Genomic DNA, 16,166 nt, shown 5'->3' on the forward strand with positions numbered 1-16,166 from the left:
GACAAAAGACGTCGAGAACAAATGTATGGATACCAAAGGGGGCAGAGGGGTGGGATGGACTGGGAGATTGGGATTGACATATATACACTACTATGTATAAAATAGATAACTAATAAGAACCTACTGTATAGCACAGGGAACTCTACTCAATACTGTTAATGACCTATATGGGAATAGAATCTAAAAAAAGAGTGGATATATGTATATGTATAACTGATTCACCTTGCTGTACAGCAGAAACACAACATTGTAAACTATACTCCAATAAAAATTAATACATAAAAATAAAAATGTTTTTAATTTTTTAAATTTATTACAACCTGAAAAAAAAAAAACCTAGCATGGACATTATAATTTCCATGTTGTAAAATCTATATCTGAGATACATATACATGAGAAATATACTAAATGCTAAAAGAATTATGGGTGATTTTTTTCTTCTCTATGTTTTTTTGAATTTTCCGTATTTTCTATATTAAACAGAACCCAAAATGACGTTTTAAACAAATTTAACCCAGCCAAAACTGAATAGTTTCATTCTCAAACTAAACTCATTTATGCTTGAGTCATATATTCCTACAGGTATTTTAAAATCAATGGATGAATTCTATTTAACTCAGTGACAGACCAAAGACAAAGCAAGGGTTTGTGAGAAGATGATCCATGGGAAAACTGGGACAAGAATGCTCTGAAATGGAAAGTTCTTCCAGACTTTGAAGAAGCATAATATGCAGGTGGATCTAATTTGGTCCTGTTACAGAAAGGTAGCAGCACAAAAAAAGAAAGAAAAGAAAGAAGAAAAAGCAAAGGAAAACTTCCTTAATTCCCAGGTGAACCATGGTATTCCTCTGCTGCTATGTGATGTGAAACCTCACCCTTCCAGGCCCAGCCTGATTACACTGGAAAACCACCTCCGTTTACATGTTCCCAGGCATCTACACTCGGCACTAAGGATGGCTAATCCTGGTGCCCAAACCTGGCATGTGATTCAGGTGTACTATGTAGATAGTTCAAATAACCAAAAACAGGAAGAGGAGACTTTCAGGAAAGGGAGTGATTTTCTAAGAACCAGCTGATGATTCTGAGCAGAGTAAACAGTAATATCTGGGGACTATGGGGGATTGTGTGTATAGGACAGAGCTCTAAGGAAGACTTGGAGTAGTCATTGTGGGAGACGTCCTGCAACTGGGAAAGCTTTCCAGAATGGGAAGGCTCTTTCTCCCAGAATCCAAGAGCTTCCCCAAAACCACTCCTTTTACATCATCACCTTTTTTAGTCTATTATGTCTTGCTGAAAATTAAAGGTAAAAACATAATATAAACCCTCAAATGTAGGTGTGAAACTCAGAGTTTTGGTTAAGGAATGTATTACTAAAAATAAAATAAGCTTTTTAAAGAAGAGAACTTAAGTTGTATGTATAAAATGTGCCAAAAGCCAGGGAATAAATAATTGAGGGTAATTAAGGCCAGATCAAATATTTAGTGAGTTCACCTGAGTAAGCAAATAAGTCTTTGTCCTTAATGGCATAATAAAAAAATAGTTCATCATATAAAAACGATCTGCATTTTTTTTAATTCTCTGACTTTGTTCACTACCATCCCAGTAATTGCAACATTTTGATTTGTTTTCTGCCAGCCCTTTAGTGCCTTTAACTCCTTATATTCTCCCATCCTTCTCACCCTCCCCAATCTTCTCTTTAATCCTCTGCACCCTCCAACCTAGCTCTTTCTCCCTTTTTATTCAATTTATAATGTCTTATATATAGCAGGGTCTATATTAATGTTTGTTCACTTTAATTGAATTGAAAGCCATTGCATCCATTGCACTCCACTATTCAATATTTGAGAATGTCCTGGGCATCGTTTATACAGGCACTGTTTATACAGGCAGTCTTCACTTTTCCTGCACACAAGTGCAGGACTGTCTCAATAGAAGTGACCATGCAACCTGAAGCCATAACAATCTATCTTGATAATCAATGGGGAAAATTATGTTTGTTCTATGACCTTCACGTATTTTTGTCAAAAGATGAAAAACTCTCTTACTCTGTTATAAATGTGTAAGGGAATCACCAAAATATAGTGAAATATTTATTACACGATAATTTAAAACATTAGAAATATTGATAATTAAATGCCTTGTTTCTTTGTGACAAGCTTTATCATGGGTAGTTTGGGTAGTGCTTACCTACCTTCTCATTATATAACTTACAACATGAAGTGGGCATCTTTTTTATGCCTTGGCAAACTGTCATACTCCTTTCATAGTTGGGATCAGCTTCCAGTATTTTTTTCCTTTGTGCTTTCAATGTCGAAAAATACCTGCAAGAGTTCCTTTAATGTGAAATGTTGACAGCTTCATTTCTTCTGGGACATCGTCCTCCTTTCCAGTACGACCGTTTTCCTCATTTACGTCAGTAAGTTTGTCTTCACTAAGTTCCTCTGGCTGCATAGCTAGAGTTGAATGATGGCTGTGTCCACATCCCTGGCGTCAGCTATTTCTTCTATAACTACATTTACGTTTGAGTCACATTTCCCCTCTGCGTTTTCTGCATTATTGCTGCACTTTAAGCTTTGTTGGCCTATTCTCTCTTACTATATCCATTTTTGTAAAATGCCACACGGGTTTATCACCAGAAGACAAGGGAGCAACACAGCTACACACTTTGCTGTCTGTCTGTGAACTGAGTAACACAGGTACAGTGACCAATCACACACCTACAGACTTCAAAAGAAGTGGCACAATTTGTCACAGAACTAGATGCACAGCTGTAATTTGCATAGTGATTTGTAGCGTTAAGACCTAGCACTAGTAGCAAATTTGGGCTGTACTTGGAGGACTGATATCATTTAACTAAACCATGGTTACTGAAATTCGTGTATATCAGAGCCATGCAAAGTGAGGGCTCCTGTATTTTCTTTCTGTAGGTAAAAGATTCTTACGTAGTAGATTTTAATAATGCCACAGAGTGGGTCCTGGCCTCTACTCCGCTGGCCCTGAGAAAATACAACCAACCATTGTTATTAAAGTTATCTCAAAAAAGTTCTAGAAACATGAAGTGGTTTTACTTAAGAAAAAAAGTAGTGTGGACATGCAGCTAATGTTATATTCTTCTTGGTGATACAAAACATTTCAAATATTTATCTATATCTCTTAATAGAAAATAGAGATAATCGATAACATTTTTCAATTGTCACCTGCCCTCTGGGAGGTTCTAAGTATAAATTAACTAAGTATAAAAATAACTAGATTCGTGACCTGTTTTTCCTGAATTCTCTCTTTATATTAATACTTATTTCATGAATACAAATACATATTTTCCCAGTTGTTTATGCCAGACAAAGCTTCAGGATGGACTTTTTTTAGGATATGACATTTGAGTTCTGCATTCTAAAAGTAAGTACAGTTCACTACTAAATAAAGTAGTTTGCCACTTAAAAAAAAATAACTAGATTCACATTTGGTTTTCCAGTTCTCCACCCTTCATTCACAGAGCCTTTTGCTCATGCTGCTTCCAAACTATTATTTGGTTACCACATTGTATTTAATGAGCTTCTCACAGTGTGACATCAAATATCTTTATAGATTACGTTCCCTTTTTTAAACATTTCCGTGGAATCCTCTCCTGCTCTAATTAATTCTCCTAGTATTGAATTGTAAATACCTCCTTTGTGTCAAGATGCACCCACTTTGGTGCTACAAATTTTTCTACCCTAAATAATTTTACTCCACTCCACTCTAGGTGAGAACATTCTTCAAGCTTGACTGGCGACTGTGCCTTTCATTTGGCCCCAGCTATAACAACTAGTTCTCCCAGTATGTACTTCACTGAATGTGTGGTTATTATTTTTAGGTCTTCTGTGGTGATTCTAGAAGAAGAATAACGGAAAATTTAGAAGGTACCTTTTTAAAAGCCAGCAACACTGATCTTCAAAAACAATGCCACGTTCCAGGTTGCCATGGGGCTCTAAGAAACAACACCCAACCAAATAAATCCAAAAACAATGAAAAGGAGGGAAACTCTTGGGCCTAACCTTGTCGCACCACACAAAGACTTTCGTAGTTGCAAAAATTTTCTTCGAATTTAACCAAAGTTTATTTGGTGAATTCTAGTATATTATGTATATCTATTGATAGGGAAGTCAAAGTAGTCTTGCTAGGTGGTAAGTACCAAATAGATTCATGCTTTGTCTCTCTTCATCAACTTCAGAAATTCCATAACCTAATACCAAACATATTGTTTTCCTAGCAGAAGATTATACTCAAAACTTCATCTTTTAACTTAAAATCAAAATCCATTTCAGCCAAGTATTTTTCAATAGATTGATGAAGGTGAGTGTAGTACCTAAAGGCTGCCACACTGAGGCGTGTGGTGCATTGTTTTGCGACTGGCTTTCAGATCACAACTATTTAAATCTTCCTTGTAAGCAACAATAGTAGTCAAGAAATTGAACTTGGAAAGCCCAGATCGAACCTGATTAGTAGGCATCTCCTTTTCCGTGTGTATGGGTGGTGGGAGTTGATTGCTAAAAGGAGTCTACCTATTAGAAGGAAAGCATACCCCCATGTTCTTCACAGTTATCATGTGTTAGAGTAATGGGAAATAGAAAGTCACATGATCATCTTTTTTCTAGAAACATCACCTAAACCATAAAAGAGAAATCATCTATGTCCTATTACTTAAAGCACTGAAGCAAGGAGGTCTCTGAATGGTCCTCTTCAGCACTGAACAGTCATCACACTGTGATCATTCTCATTTTGTCTGACCAGATGGAGAACGGCTGCGATTCTTAGAGAGTTAAAAAAAATCACAAATATAGCATATGCAATATGATGACACCCTGTTTATTTGTCAGACGAAGAACATGTTCTGCAAGTCTTGGAAATTAGATCCACTCCAGAATAGAACACTAGAGGACAGCTTCCTTAGTTAATGTAGTGTTTGGAAATGAAGAACTTTAAAATGAAGCCATGTGAGGACTTCCCTGGTGGCGCAGTGGTTAAGAATCCACCTGCCAATACAGGGGACACGGGTTCGAGCCCTGGTCCAGGAAGATCCCACATGCCGCAGAGCAACTAAGCCCGTGTGCCACAACTACTGAGCCTGTGCTCTAGAGCCCGGGAGCCACAACTACTGAGCCCGCACGCCTGGAGCCCGTGCTCTGCAACAAGAGAGGCCACTGCAATAAGAAGCCTGCACACCACAATGAAGAGTAGCCCCCGCTCAGCACAACAAAGACCCAACACAGCCAAAAAATAATTAATTGATTAACTAAATTAAAATGAAGCCATGTTAATGTCCTAAAAATATATGAAACATTTGACAGTTACAAGAAAAAGTGATAAATCTAAAATAATTGAGTTTTTAAATACAGCTCAGTGATTAAGACAGCAGACAGGAAAAATTTTTAGTAAGACTATAGATGATAAGGACTCCCCTGGTGGTCCAGTGGTTAAGACTCCATGATCCCAATGCAGGGGGCCCGGGTTCGATCCCTGGTCAGGGAACTAGATCCCACATGCATGCCACAAGTAAGAGCCCGCATGCCGCAACGAAAAAACCCTCCATGCCACAATGAAGATCCCACACACAGCAGCTAAGAGCCGGCACAGCCAAATTAATTGTTTTTAAAAAATTTTTTTAAAAACAGTGTAATTACTAAGCTTAATCTAATAAACACATACTAGAATCCATACCCAATAATTAGAGGATGAATCCTGTTTTCAAGCACAACTGGAACCTTTGCAAAAATTGACGATATACTAGGCCGTAAAGCAAGGTTCAAGGGATACCAAAGAACCTATATCACATAGACCATATGCTCTGGCTGTAATGCAGTTGTTAGAAACTATTTATAAAAATATGACTCAAAGAAAACTCACAATTTAAAATATAAAAATATTTATGAAGAGCTCATGGTTTAAAGAAATCAAAGAAATTTTTCAATATTTACAACTGAATGGAAGTAAAATTATATGTCAAAACATATAAAATGTAGCTAATGTACTACTGAAGGGGAATTTATAGTTTTAAATAAATATATTAGAAAAGAATAAGGTATCCAAATGAATAAGCTAAGCTTTCAACTCAAGAAATTAGAAAGAGAGTCAATGAAAGAAAGAAACAATAAAGAGCGGAAAGCAATGAAACAGAAATCAAAGGTACATCTTCCCTACCATATCTTTGTTTTATATTTAATTCATTTCTGCTCTAGGCCTAGATGGTTTACTCCCCAAATAATAATAGAGTAATATAACCCTGATACCAAAGCAAGACAAGGACAAAATAAGAAAGGAAATTATAGGCCTATCTCACTCAAAAATATAGATGTAAATATTAGCAACCTTAATCCAGCCAACATAATAAGAGTACATATCATAACCAAATTGGCTTATCCCAGGAATACAAGGATGATTTAATGATAGAAAATTACTTATGGAAATTGATCATAACAGCAACTATATGATGATGTTAATGCATGAAGAAAGATTATTTGCTAAAATTCAATATCCATTAGTGACCAAAAATAAACAACCTAATATAGAACGGAACATCTGTAATGTACTCGACCTCGGTTTCAAAATTAATGTAAATGGAGAAGAGTCAAAAATAGCCAAGACAGTTTTGAAGTGGGACAGTTTGGGGAGACATCCTGCCAAACTCAACAGATTCTATGTAAACCATGGTGTGGTGTTGGTGAATGGATATAAACCAAAGTGCATTAGAGCAATTCCACCCTTGAAAGAAAACTTGATACTTGACAGAGGTCGTATACTACTACCTAAATGGGTAAAAGACGACCCGTCCAAATGAGTACAGTAGTGCAACTGGGCTTCCACAGTGGAAAAATAAATTAATAAATCCCAACTGAGGGGCTTTCCTGGTGGTGCAGTGGTTATGAATCTGCCTGCCAATGCAGGGGACATGGGTTTGAGCCCTGATCCGGGAAGATCCCGCATGCCGCGGAGCAACTAAGCCCGTGTGCCACAACTACTGAAGCCTGCACGCCTAAAGCCTGTGCTCTGCAACAAGAGAAGCCACCGCAATGATAAGCCCTCGCACGACAACGAAGAGTAGTCCCCCCTCCCAGCAACTAGAGAAAGCCCGCATACAGCAACGAAGACCCAATGCAGCCAAAAAATAAATAAAAACAAAAAAATCCCAACTGAATATCATGTAAAAAATATCATTTCTGGGAGGTTTAAGGCCTACATTTAAAATGAAACTTTAAAAGGGCTTTTTGAAGAAAATACAAGATAATAGATTTATGATATTAAGGCAGAGATGGGTTCTTAAATAAACTTATACATTTAATGTTGATAAAATTAAAGACATATATCAGTACAACAAGGACATGATGAAAATAGGAAGCAATAAGCTGCAAGAAAGGAAGATGTTCATAATGTGTATAACCGAAGGATTAATATTCAGAGTATAAGGATGAGAGCTTAATAGAAAAAAATGGGCAAAAATATGAGTGAGCAATTTATACAATGACCTGCCATTATATTAAAGCTTTTCAATATAAATTATAATCAGGGAAATATGAAGTAAAACAACAAAATATAATTTCATACACACTAATTTTTTTTTAATTGAAATCTTAACAAAACCAAGGGTTAGTAAGTTGTAGAACAATGGGAACTCTCATTCACTGCAAATGAAAGTATTTACTGATTTAGACAGAAAATGGCAACATTTATTAAAGTGGAAGGTATGTAAGTCCATGACCCAGCAAATTATTCCTAGATATATATCATAAAGAAACTGTCACACATGTCTAGGAGAAATGTGCAAGAATGTTCACTGCAATCTTGTAACAATGAAATATCAGAAGCAACCTAACTGTCCAGCAACAAAATAAGAGGTAGATATATTGTGCATTTACCTATAATGGAATGCCTTATAACAGTTAAAATGAATAAATCATCAAATTAATAAGTGTCAAAAACATAATATTGCAGAGAAAAGCCAACTGAAGAGTGACACATCGTGATCGCACTGGCATGAAATTTCAAAGCATACACATATATTGTTCATGAATCCATATGTATGAAGCAAAACAGAAAATCATGCACGGAAATGATGTCAAATTTAGGATACTGATTGGTGGAGGGGAGGAAAATGGGATCTGAGAGTGATAAAAAGGGAGCTTTAGTTTTATCTATAATGTCTTGATTTTCTTTTAAAAAGATTTGATAAATATGGCAAGATGTAGTTTGTGGGCACATGGATGACATATTCTTCTCTGTATTTTTTCTGCTTGCTTAAAGTATACTGTAATTTTTAAAAAGGAAGATCATAATACTCTCTCCAATACAAAAGTATGGCAGTCATTTGCACTGGAGGGAGAGAAGGCAGGATAAGATGAGAAAGTCCCCATGCAAGTCTCCAGCAAGTCTGGCGCTTACGTGCTAACATGTAACACCCTTTCTGTGCTTGGAAAAGCGGAGGCTTCCCCGTTAGGACTGAGACAAATAGACCATGGATCCCAATGCTAGGAGAGGAGAGAGAGAAATTACCATGACTTTTTCCTTCCCCTTTGTTCCTGCCTTGTTGGTCCCAATCTCTTTCCTTGCATCTCTTCTTCTCTAGAGTGGCATGGAAAGCCACAACCCTGTAACTTTAAGGGAGGATTATTAGCTAATCATACTGCTTTGTCTCTGCCATCCCCACCAGGAGACTTCCTCCAAGCTTTGGAGGACCTCTGTTTATTAGAGGAAAACAAAATTCCAGGGTATATACAATCACATACCAGAACTTTCCCCTAGTTTGAGGCATTGGACTGTTAATAGAAATTCAAGCATGTATGAAAGTTCTACTGAAGCTATTTGGCCAACAAATTATTGAGTCTTAAATAAAGGAGAATTGTACTGAGTGAAGTAAGTCAGAAAGAGAAAAACAAATACCGTATGCTAACACATATATATGGAATCTAAAAAAAAAGTGGTCATGAAGAACCTAGGGGCAGGACGGGGATAAAGACGCAGACCTACTAGAGAATGGACTTGAGGGCATGGGGTTGGAGGGGAAGGGTAAGCTGGGACAAAGTGAGAGAGTGGTATGGACATATATACACTACTAAATGTAAAACCGATAGCTGGTGGGAAGTAGCCGCATAGCACAGGGAGATCAGCTAGGTGCTTTGTGACCACCTACAGGGGTGGGATAGGGAGGATGGGAGGGAGATGCAAGAGGGAGGAGATATGGGGATATATGTATATGTATAGCTGATTCACTTTGTTATAAAGCAGATACTAACACACCATTGTAAAGCAATTATACACCAATAAAGTTGTTAAAAAAAGAATTGTATTAATGTTTATCAACTTGTTAATACCATAGGTATTTAAATTATATTTAATAAAATTGTATTTAACTCATATCTTATATTCTTGGATATATCTATATTTTCATTACTATTTCTAATATAGTGATAGTTTCTAATAATAAATTGTATTATTGGATTGCTCACTATGAACAGAATTCTCACTGTGTAAATACAGAATGCTGCTTATGATGGGTTCAGAAATTCTACTTAACTGGATGTAAAAGAAAATTAAAATTTTAAGTATTGAATTTTCCAAAACAAGATATATGTATAATTTAAGAATTATTTTACTTTTAATTGTGTTTTAATATGGTTAAAATTCAAACAATCCAAATGGGTATAAAATGAAAGGTAATACTCTTTCCCATATATTGTCCACCAGTCCCCCTCCCCACGGCAGCCACTGTTACAAATATTCTATGTGTTTCTCTAAGGTCCTTTACAAATAGACAAACATGCGTCAAAAAGAACTTTTTAAAAAGTCCATTCCATAGGAATGGTATTTCAAAATGTTTGTATTCTTAACTCGACTTAGCACATTCAATGCTCTTCTTTTGAGGCCAAATAGTGCAGAATCTTCAGACTTGGGGTCAGACCCAATCACAAGAGTGAGATTTCAAAGGAGCCATGATAAAGGTGACACAATAAATAATTGTCCATTAAACTTTTTATAGGAAAGTCAGGAGAGAATAGAGTGTCCATGCAGTAAGTTCCAAGACTTGAGTCTGCTACCAATTAGACAGAAACAATTAAGTGACATAACTAGCTTGTGTTATGATGTATCATGTAAGGATATCAAAATATTTAGGTAGTTGTTTGGTCCACAATTGAATGGAATCTTAAAAAGAACCGATTATACAAAAGCATATCTAAATTGTTGCTTTCTTAATCATCCTAAAGTTTAGCGAGATCTGAAATACTGCCAGAGGCTGCCCAATTAATGTGTTTTGCCACCTTTGCTAAAATGTTATCAGTAATAAATAGTCTGAGACAAAATTCTCAAGAAAGAACACGTGATGTCAAAGAGTACAGTTCATATTAGCTTGTTACTTTTTTTTTTTTTTTTGCGATACGCGGGCCTCTCACTGTTGTGGCCTCTCCCGTTGCGGAGCACAGGCTCCAGACACGCAGGCTCAGCGGCCATGGCTCACAGGCCCAGCCACTCCGCGGCATATGGGATCTTCCCGGACCGGGGCACGAACCCGTGTCCCCTGCATCGGCAGGTGGACTCTCAACCACTGCGCCACCGGGGAAGCCCTAGCTTGTTACTTTTTAACCCAATGTATTTGGTATTTCCCATGGATAAAAAGCATTTCTCATGTTTATTTTCCAAATCTGCATTTGGGATCAGTTTGTAAGAAAAATGTTACCTTTGTCTTTTAGGCTCTTCTAACATATAGGAGTGACCCAACCATGAGAAAAATGTTGAATCATCTGTATTTCTATATCATGCCTGTGTTTAACGTTGATGGATACCATTTTAGCTGGACCAATGTAAGTCACTTTGCCTATCCAACTGAAAAAATCATGGAAAACAGTCCTGAAACAGGAAAGAACCTTGGTGGGCAGCTAGCCTAGTGCTTCCAGAGCTACAAAGGAGACTTCCACTCCCTTCCCCAGCATAGCAGCAACCTTTTGATTTCCTTTATATGTTTGGCTTTGTCTAAGATTTCATGTAAATAAAGATTTCTCCTTCCAAATAAATTGTGAAAACAATCACTAGTCCAGTCCAGCTCACTCAATTTTGCCTGTGAAGAAATAAGGGCAAGAGAAGGTAAGAGGAAAGTTTGTGGCAGAAATTGGACCATGAACCTGAGTCTCCGATGCTAATCCTGTCCTCTTCCCACTCCCTGGACTTTATTCCCAAGGGAACCCTCCCTCCCCCTCCGTGCTGTGATTCATTCACTGACTGAGCTACTAAAACGCATGGGAATAACCTCTTAAGTGTTTTTTCTGCACCTCTTTTTTTCATTACATCTAGGATCGATTTTGGAGAAAAACAAGGTCAAGGAACTCAAGGTTTCGCTGCCGTGGAGTGGATGCCAATCGAAACTGGAGGGTGAAATGGTGCGGTAAGTTGGGGATTAATAGGGATTCAGATCCAAAGGTATCCATATCTTTCACTCTCAAAAATGATGAGCCCACTGGGACTCCAACGTAAGACTGATGTCTTTGTGTATGTGAAAACCTCCTACGTTGTACATTGTAGCTATAATTTGCAAAAGAAAATGAAAGCATTTTTATAAAAGTATGAAAGAATCAAGGATTTAAATCTGTCAACCCAATCCTGAAAATTTAAACACAGATGTAAAAGCAGAAAACTAAGGAATATTTGTCATTCAGAAACTAAAACATTTATGTGGTATAAATCCAGTGGAATGTATTCATCCTTTCACTGAGGGTAACACTGATCCCGCCTTCATCTGTCTAAGATGATCAGAGCTGCCAAATCCTTGTCTAGAACCTACCAACCTGCCAATCATACACTGATTGACCACTCACATGGCGAATGTATTTCCACTACATTCCGTGTTTCATAATAGTTACCTTTCAAGTAAGGAGAGGATGTCATTTTAAGGAAGGAAACTCTTGTGGCAAAATAAAGACGCAGGTAGTAGCAAAAGAGAGAGAAACAGAAAATTAGCCATAGCTACATAGAAGATGGGTAGTATACCTCTCCCCATCTTGGGTTTTCGGCTGGGGCTCTTAAACAGAAAGACAGGTTAACCAGAGAAAAATGGCTTATGCATGTGCACTGCACATGTCACATGGAAGAAACCTCATGAAAAGTAACTCGAAGTGGCAACTTAGAACACCAGCTTATATAGTGTCTTCAACAAAGAGCAATAAACTTGTAGAGAAATGATAGTACAAAGGAATACAGTTTTAGGCTTCCAAAGGCAGCCAACCGTGGGAAGGTAAATATATGAGAGCTAACTAATGCAGGAAGGTTTGTTTGCTGATTCCTGTGGTGCTGTCTCTGGGTTAAGAGTCTGTCTCCAGTAGGAGAATTTATGTCCTGTCTTTAGGCAGAAAAGGCGAGGGTGGAGAGAGCTTTTCCTGCATTTCCTGCTGCTTAATTGCCTTGGGCTCGAAATAATTTTTATGTCAAAGAGGCATATTTGGGGGTGACATATTCTGGTTTCCTTCGCTAGTTATTGTACTTGGCAACAGCGGGGAGGGAAAGGAGAAGTGTTACCCACGTGCAGTTCTAAGGAGCTGCCCTTTCTCAGTGTCCTTCCTTAGCGCCCTCAAAGTATAACCGTTGTGTAACAGAAAGTCTTCTGTGAGTCTCTTAGAAATGAAGCCCAAGACAAAAGCCCTCCTTCTATGAGGCTTTGGTTCTGTGCTCGATGCCGCTCTTCCCATCCCCACCAGCATCAGGTGGAATAACTGCGTGTGCCTGAGACTTCTTGCACAGAACCCTCCAGGCAACCTCTTTCATCAGTTAGAATTGGTAAATCAGAATATGGTAGAGCAGAAACAATATGGTTCTAGAATATGACAGATACATGGTTTCATTCTACCATTATTAGCTCAATGATTTGGAAGATTTTCTTCAATCTACCAAATTAATAATAATACTCAGCTCATAGGGTTCTTACGGAAATTAAAGGACTTTACATCTGTTTAATGACTGATTCAGTCCTAACTCCAAAAAGGGGTCTACATCTCAGTGACCCAACCCTTCTCCCCCACCCTCCAGAAGAGTCAATTCACCTCTGAGCCTCAGGTCAGTTGTTTGTGAAGCTACCTCTTTCCTTCAGGAGAGGGTTGTGATGATGAGCCATGAGGTAAGCTTTAAGGTGTTTGCACTTATGAGAGAAGGAAAAGCATTGCATAAATACTATAAAGGGGTATTATTGATGGCTGCTTAGATTGAGAAATTTTTTTCTTCAGCCTGGACTGAGACAGCAAACTTGTTCAAATTAACTCCCTGATACCACTAACTTTTTAAAAATTCTCTTTTGTCCATCTCTGAGATGGGGCCATTTTGCATGCTCATAATGATGTGTCCCGTTTCACTAGCTGGCAGGTACCCACATCCATAGGTGTGTCACGGGCGTGATACCCACAATCACCTGAGTACCAGGAATGGTAACTGAGCTGAGTCATACTAGCAGGCCAGCCAGCTCTGCCGGTGTAAAGCTAGACTCTTGTTTATATATGGTTACAAAGTAGTGGCTTGCTTCCCTCTGTTCTTCCTTTCCCCAGCCTGTTTCCTTCATACATATACCTTCTTTGATTTCTTAGTTCCAAACTGTGGTCCCAACTGGAATTCCTTTGATTCTCCCCATTTATGAATCATCCTGATTCTTCCTGTGAGTCAGCACTCAAGATGAACAGAGGAGTTTTGTCAAATGTCAGTTGCAAAAATGACCTTGATAGACCGTTGTAAATGATGTAGGAATGCAGGCTGCCTGGCTAGGCCCATCTCCTTCCCCACAAGGTCTCCTAAATAGATTCAGCTGACCTGACAGGCAGGCAGCTGTGACTCCCTCCCTCACAGCATCAAATCCATCTCCCCACAGCTATTTGCCTGGTTAAGGGGACAGAACCTCACTGAGGGAACCACTCTCAGATCAAGAGTATTGAAGTAAATGAAATCCCTAAGTGAACCTCCAAACATCCATAATATAATTGATATAGAAATGCCCAGGACCACTGAAAACACTATAGAGTCAACACTGAACTGACAAAAACAAATGTTTCTTTCTCTGAAATTGGTGAGTCTCAGACTTAAAGAGGAGATCATGAAACTGCTTTTAATCGTGAAATCGTCTGAGGACTCGCATATGACAGCGTGAAGATTTAGTGCATTCAATGTGGAGTAGGCAGACAGCTTAGAGCACACACATGGAAACAGGAACATTTTTCCAATACTTCAGCGCTCCCCCTGGGAGCTTTCAGGCCATGAAATACATATTAGTGCTCTGAAAGCCCAGCAGAGGGACTCAACAAGTCAGAGTAGTGGTGGGAACCAAGAATAGATAGATAAATGTCATTCATTTACCAAAGTTAATTGAGCACATACTCTCTGCTAGACCCTGTATTGTTGTTTCTTCCTTCCTCTGTGCACTCTTTTGGAGGGCACTGTGAGCACAGATTTTTCCAAATTGGAATAAATCAAGGAGAAAAGCAAAGGGTTTGGATGACATTCGTACTAAGCTTCAACCTGTGAATAATTCAAGTGTTGCCTGAACGTAAATTACTATTAGGACAACCTACACGTGCGAGAACATGTTTGCAAATCATATATTCTGATAAGAGACTCAGAATATCAAAAGAACTCTTACAACACCACAATAAAAAAGCAACCCAAGTTTAAATGCACAAATGATTTGAAAAGACATTTCTCCAAAGAAGATATACAAATGGGAATAAGCACATAAAAAGTCGCTCAACATCATTAGCCGTCAGGAAAATGCACATCACGATACCACTTCACACCCACTAAGTGGCTATAATCACAAAGACAGACAACAGCAAGTGTTAGTGAGGGTGTGGGAAAAATTGGAACACTCATACTTGCTGCCGGGAATGTAAAATGATGTGACCACTTCGGAAAAATGTTTAATAGTTCCTCAAAGGTTAAACATAGAGTTACCACGTGACCTAGCAATTCTATTCCTAGGCATATACCCACAAGAAATGAAAACGTGTCCATACAATAGTTGTACATGGACGTTTATAGCAGCATTACTAATAGCCAAAAAGTATAAAAAACCCAAATGGCTATCGACTGATGAACAGATAAATGAAATACGGTATATCCATACAATAGAATATTATTTGGTCACAGAAAAAGAATTAAGTACTGATATATGCTGCAACATGGATGAACCTTGAAAGTATGCTAAGTGAAATAAGTCAGTCACAAAATAACAAATATTATATGATTCTATTTATATAAAATGTCCAGAATAGGCAAATCCATAGAGACAGAGTAGACGAGTGGTTGCCAAGGGCGAGGGAGATGGAGTAGCGAATGCTAATGGGTAAGGGGGTTTCTCTGGGGAGTGATGAAAATGTTTTTTAATTAGCTAGTGGTGATGATCGTGAATATACTAAAATTCACTTAATTGTACACTTCAAAAGAGTGAATTTTATGGGATGTAATTATAGCTCAATAAAACTGTTATAAAGAATTTTAATTACCATTTAGGACCAAATTAGGCATTTACTAAAATACAACTACTCTTTTTAGAACACTCAATTACCTAATATTGTAAATTACATGTAATATGGAGAAAACCATATTTTTTGGGAGCCCAATCACATATGCCCCTCTCCACATATGCCCTTCTCCTCTCAGTACCCCCTCACTCTATCAGAATAAGAGGGGTCTGTTTCGGTTGGGCAAATATTTTGCTAGATCACCTGAGATGAAAAGGGAAACTACTACCTAGTGATTGTTTCCAGCCAATGCCTGTGAAAGTACAAGAGAAGTTCACGGCCTGCTTTCCAGTGAAAAAGGAAAGTTCCTCCAGAGGAGAGGAGAGTTCCTCCAGCTGAAGGGCTTTAGTTTTTAGAGAGCTAAGAACCTGGGCTGATTTGCTATAAAGATATAGGGAATTTCAGAGAACTGGGGGCGAGGAGAGGGAAAGAAAACAGAGGTGATGTTGCTAGGATATCTAGAAAGGGATTTGGAATTCCAGGATGTCTAGGGAGGATTTTAATTAACTTTTGCTGTGAAGTATGTAAATTCTCTTCAGTATGTATTCCATAACCAGCACCGCTGTTCATATTCGGTACAAGCTACTTTACTTACTAAGGCTTTGTGGAATTGGGTCTGCTATTTGGGGCTATGAGGAAGTGCTGAGTCTGACCTCC

General features: G+C 38.1%; 1 protein-coding gene across 4 annotated transcripts in view; it reads left to right on the plus strand.

The window, feature by feature from the left end:
* Positions 1-16,166, plus strand: part of CPA6 (carboxypeptidase A6) — a 263,617-nt gene that overhangs the window by 209,785 nt on the left and 37,666 nt on the right. For 3 of the 4 annotated variants that reach the window (XM_079901245.1, XM_079901247.1, XM_079901248.1), the window contains exons 7-8: positions 10,716-10,826; positions 11,314-11,404. In XM_079901245.1, coding sequence (XP_079757371.1) covers positions 10,716-10,826; positions 11,314-11,404 — 202 coding nt within the window. The remainder of the gene's footprint in view (positions 1-10,715; positions 10,827-11,313; positions 11,405-16,166) is intronic. The other variant, XM_079901246.1, reaches the window with a different exon arrangement.

This window comes from Stenella coeruleoalba (assembly GCF_951394435.1).
Source record: "Stenella coeruleoalba genome assembly, chromosome: 17".
NCBI classification, from domain to species: domain Eukaryota; kingdom Metazoa; phylum Chordata; class Mammalia; order Artiodactyla; family Delphinidae; genus Stenella; species Stenella coeruleoalba.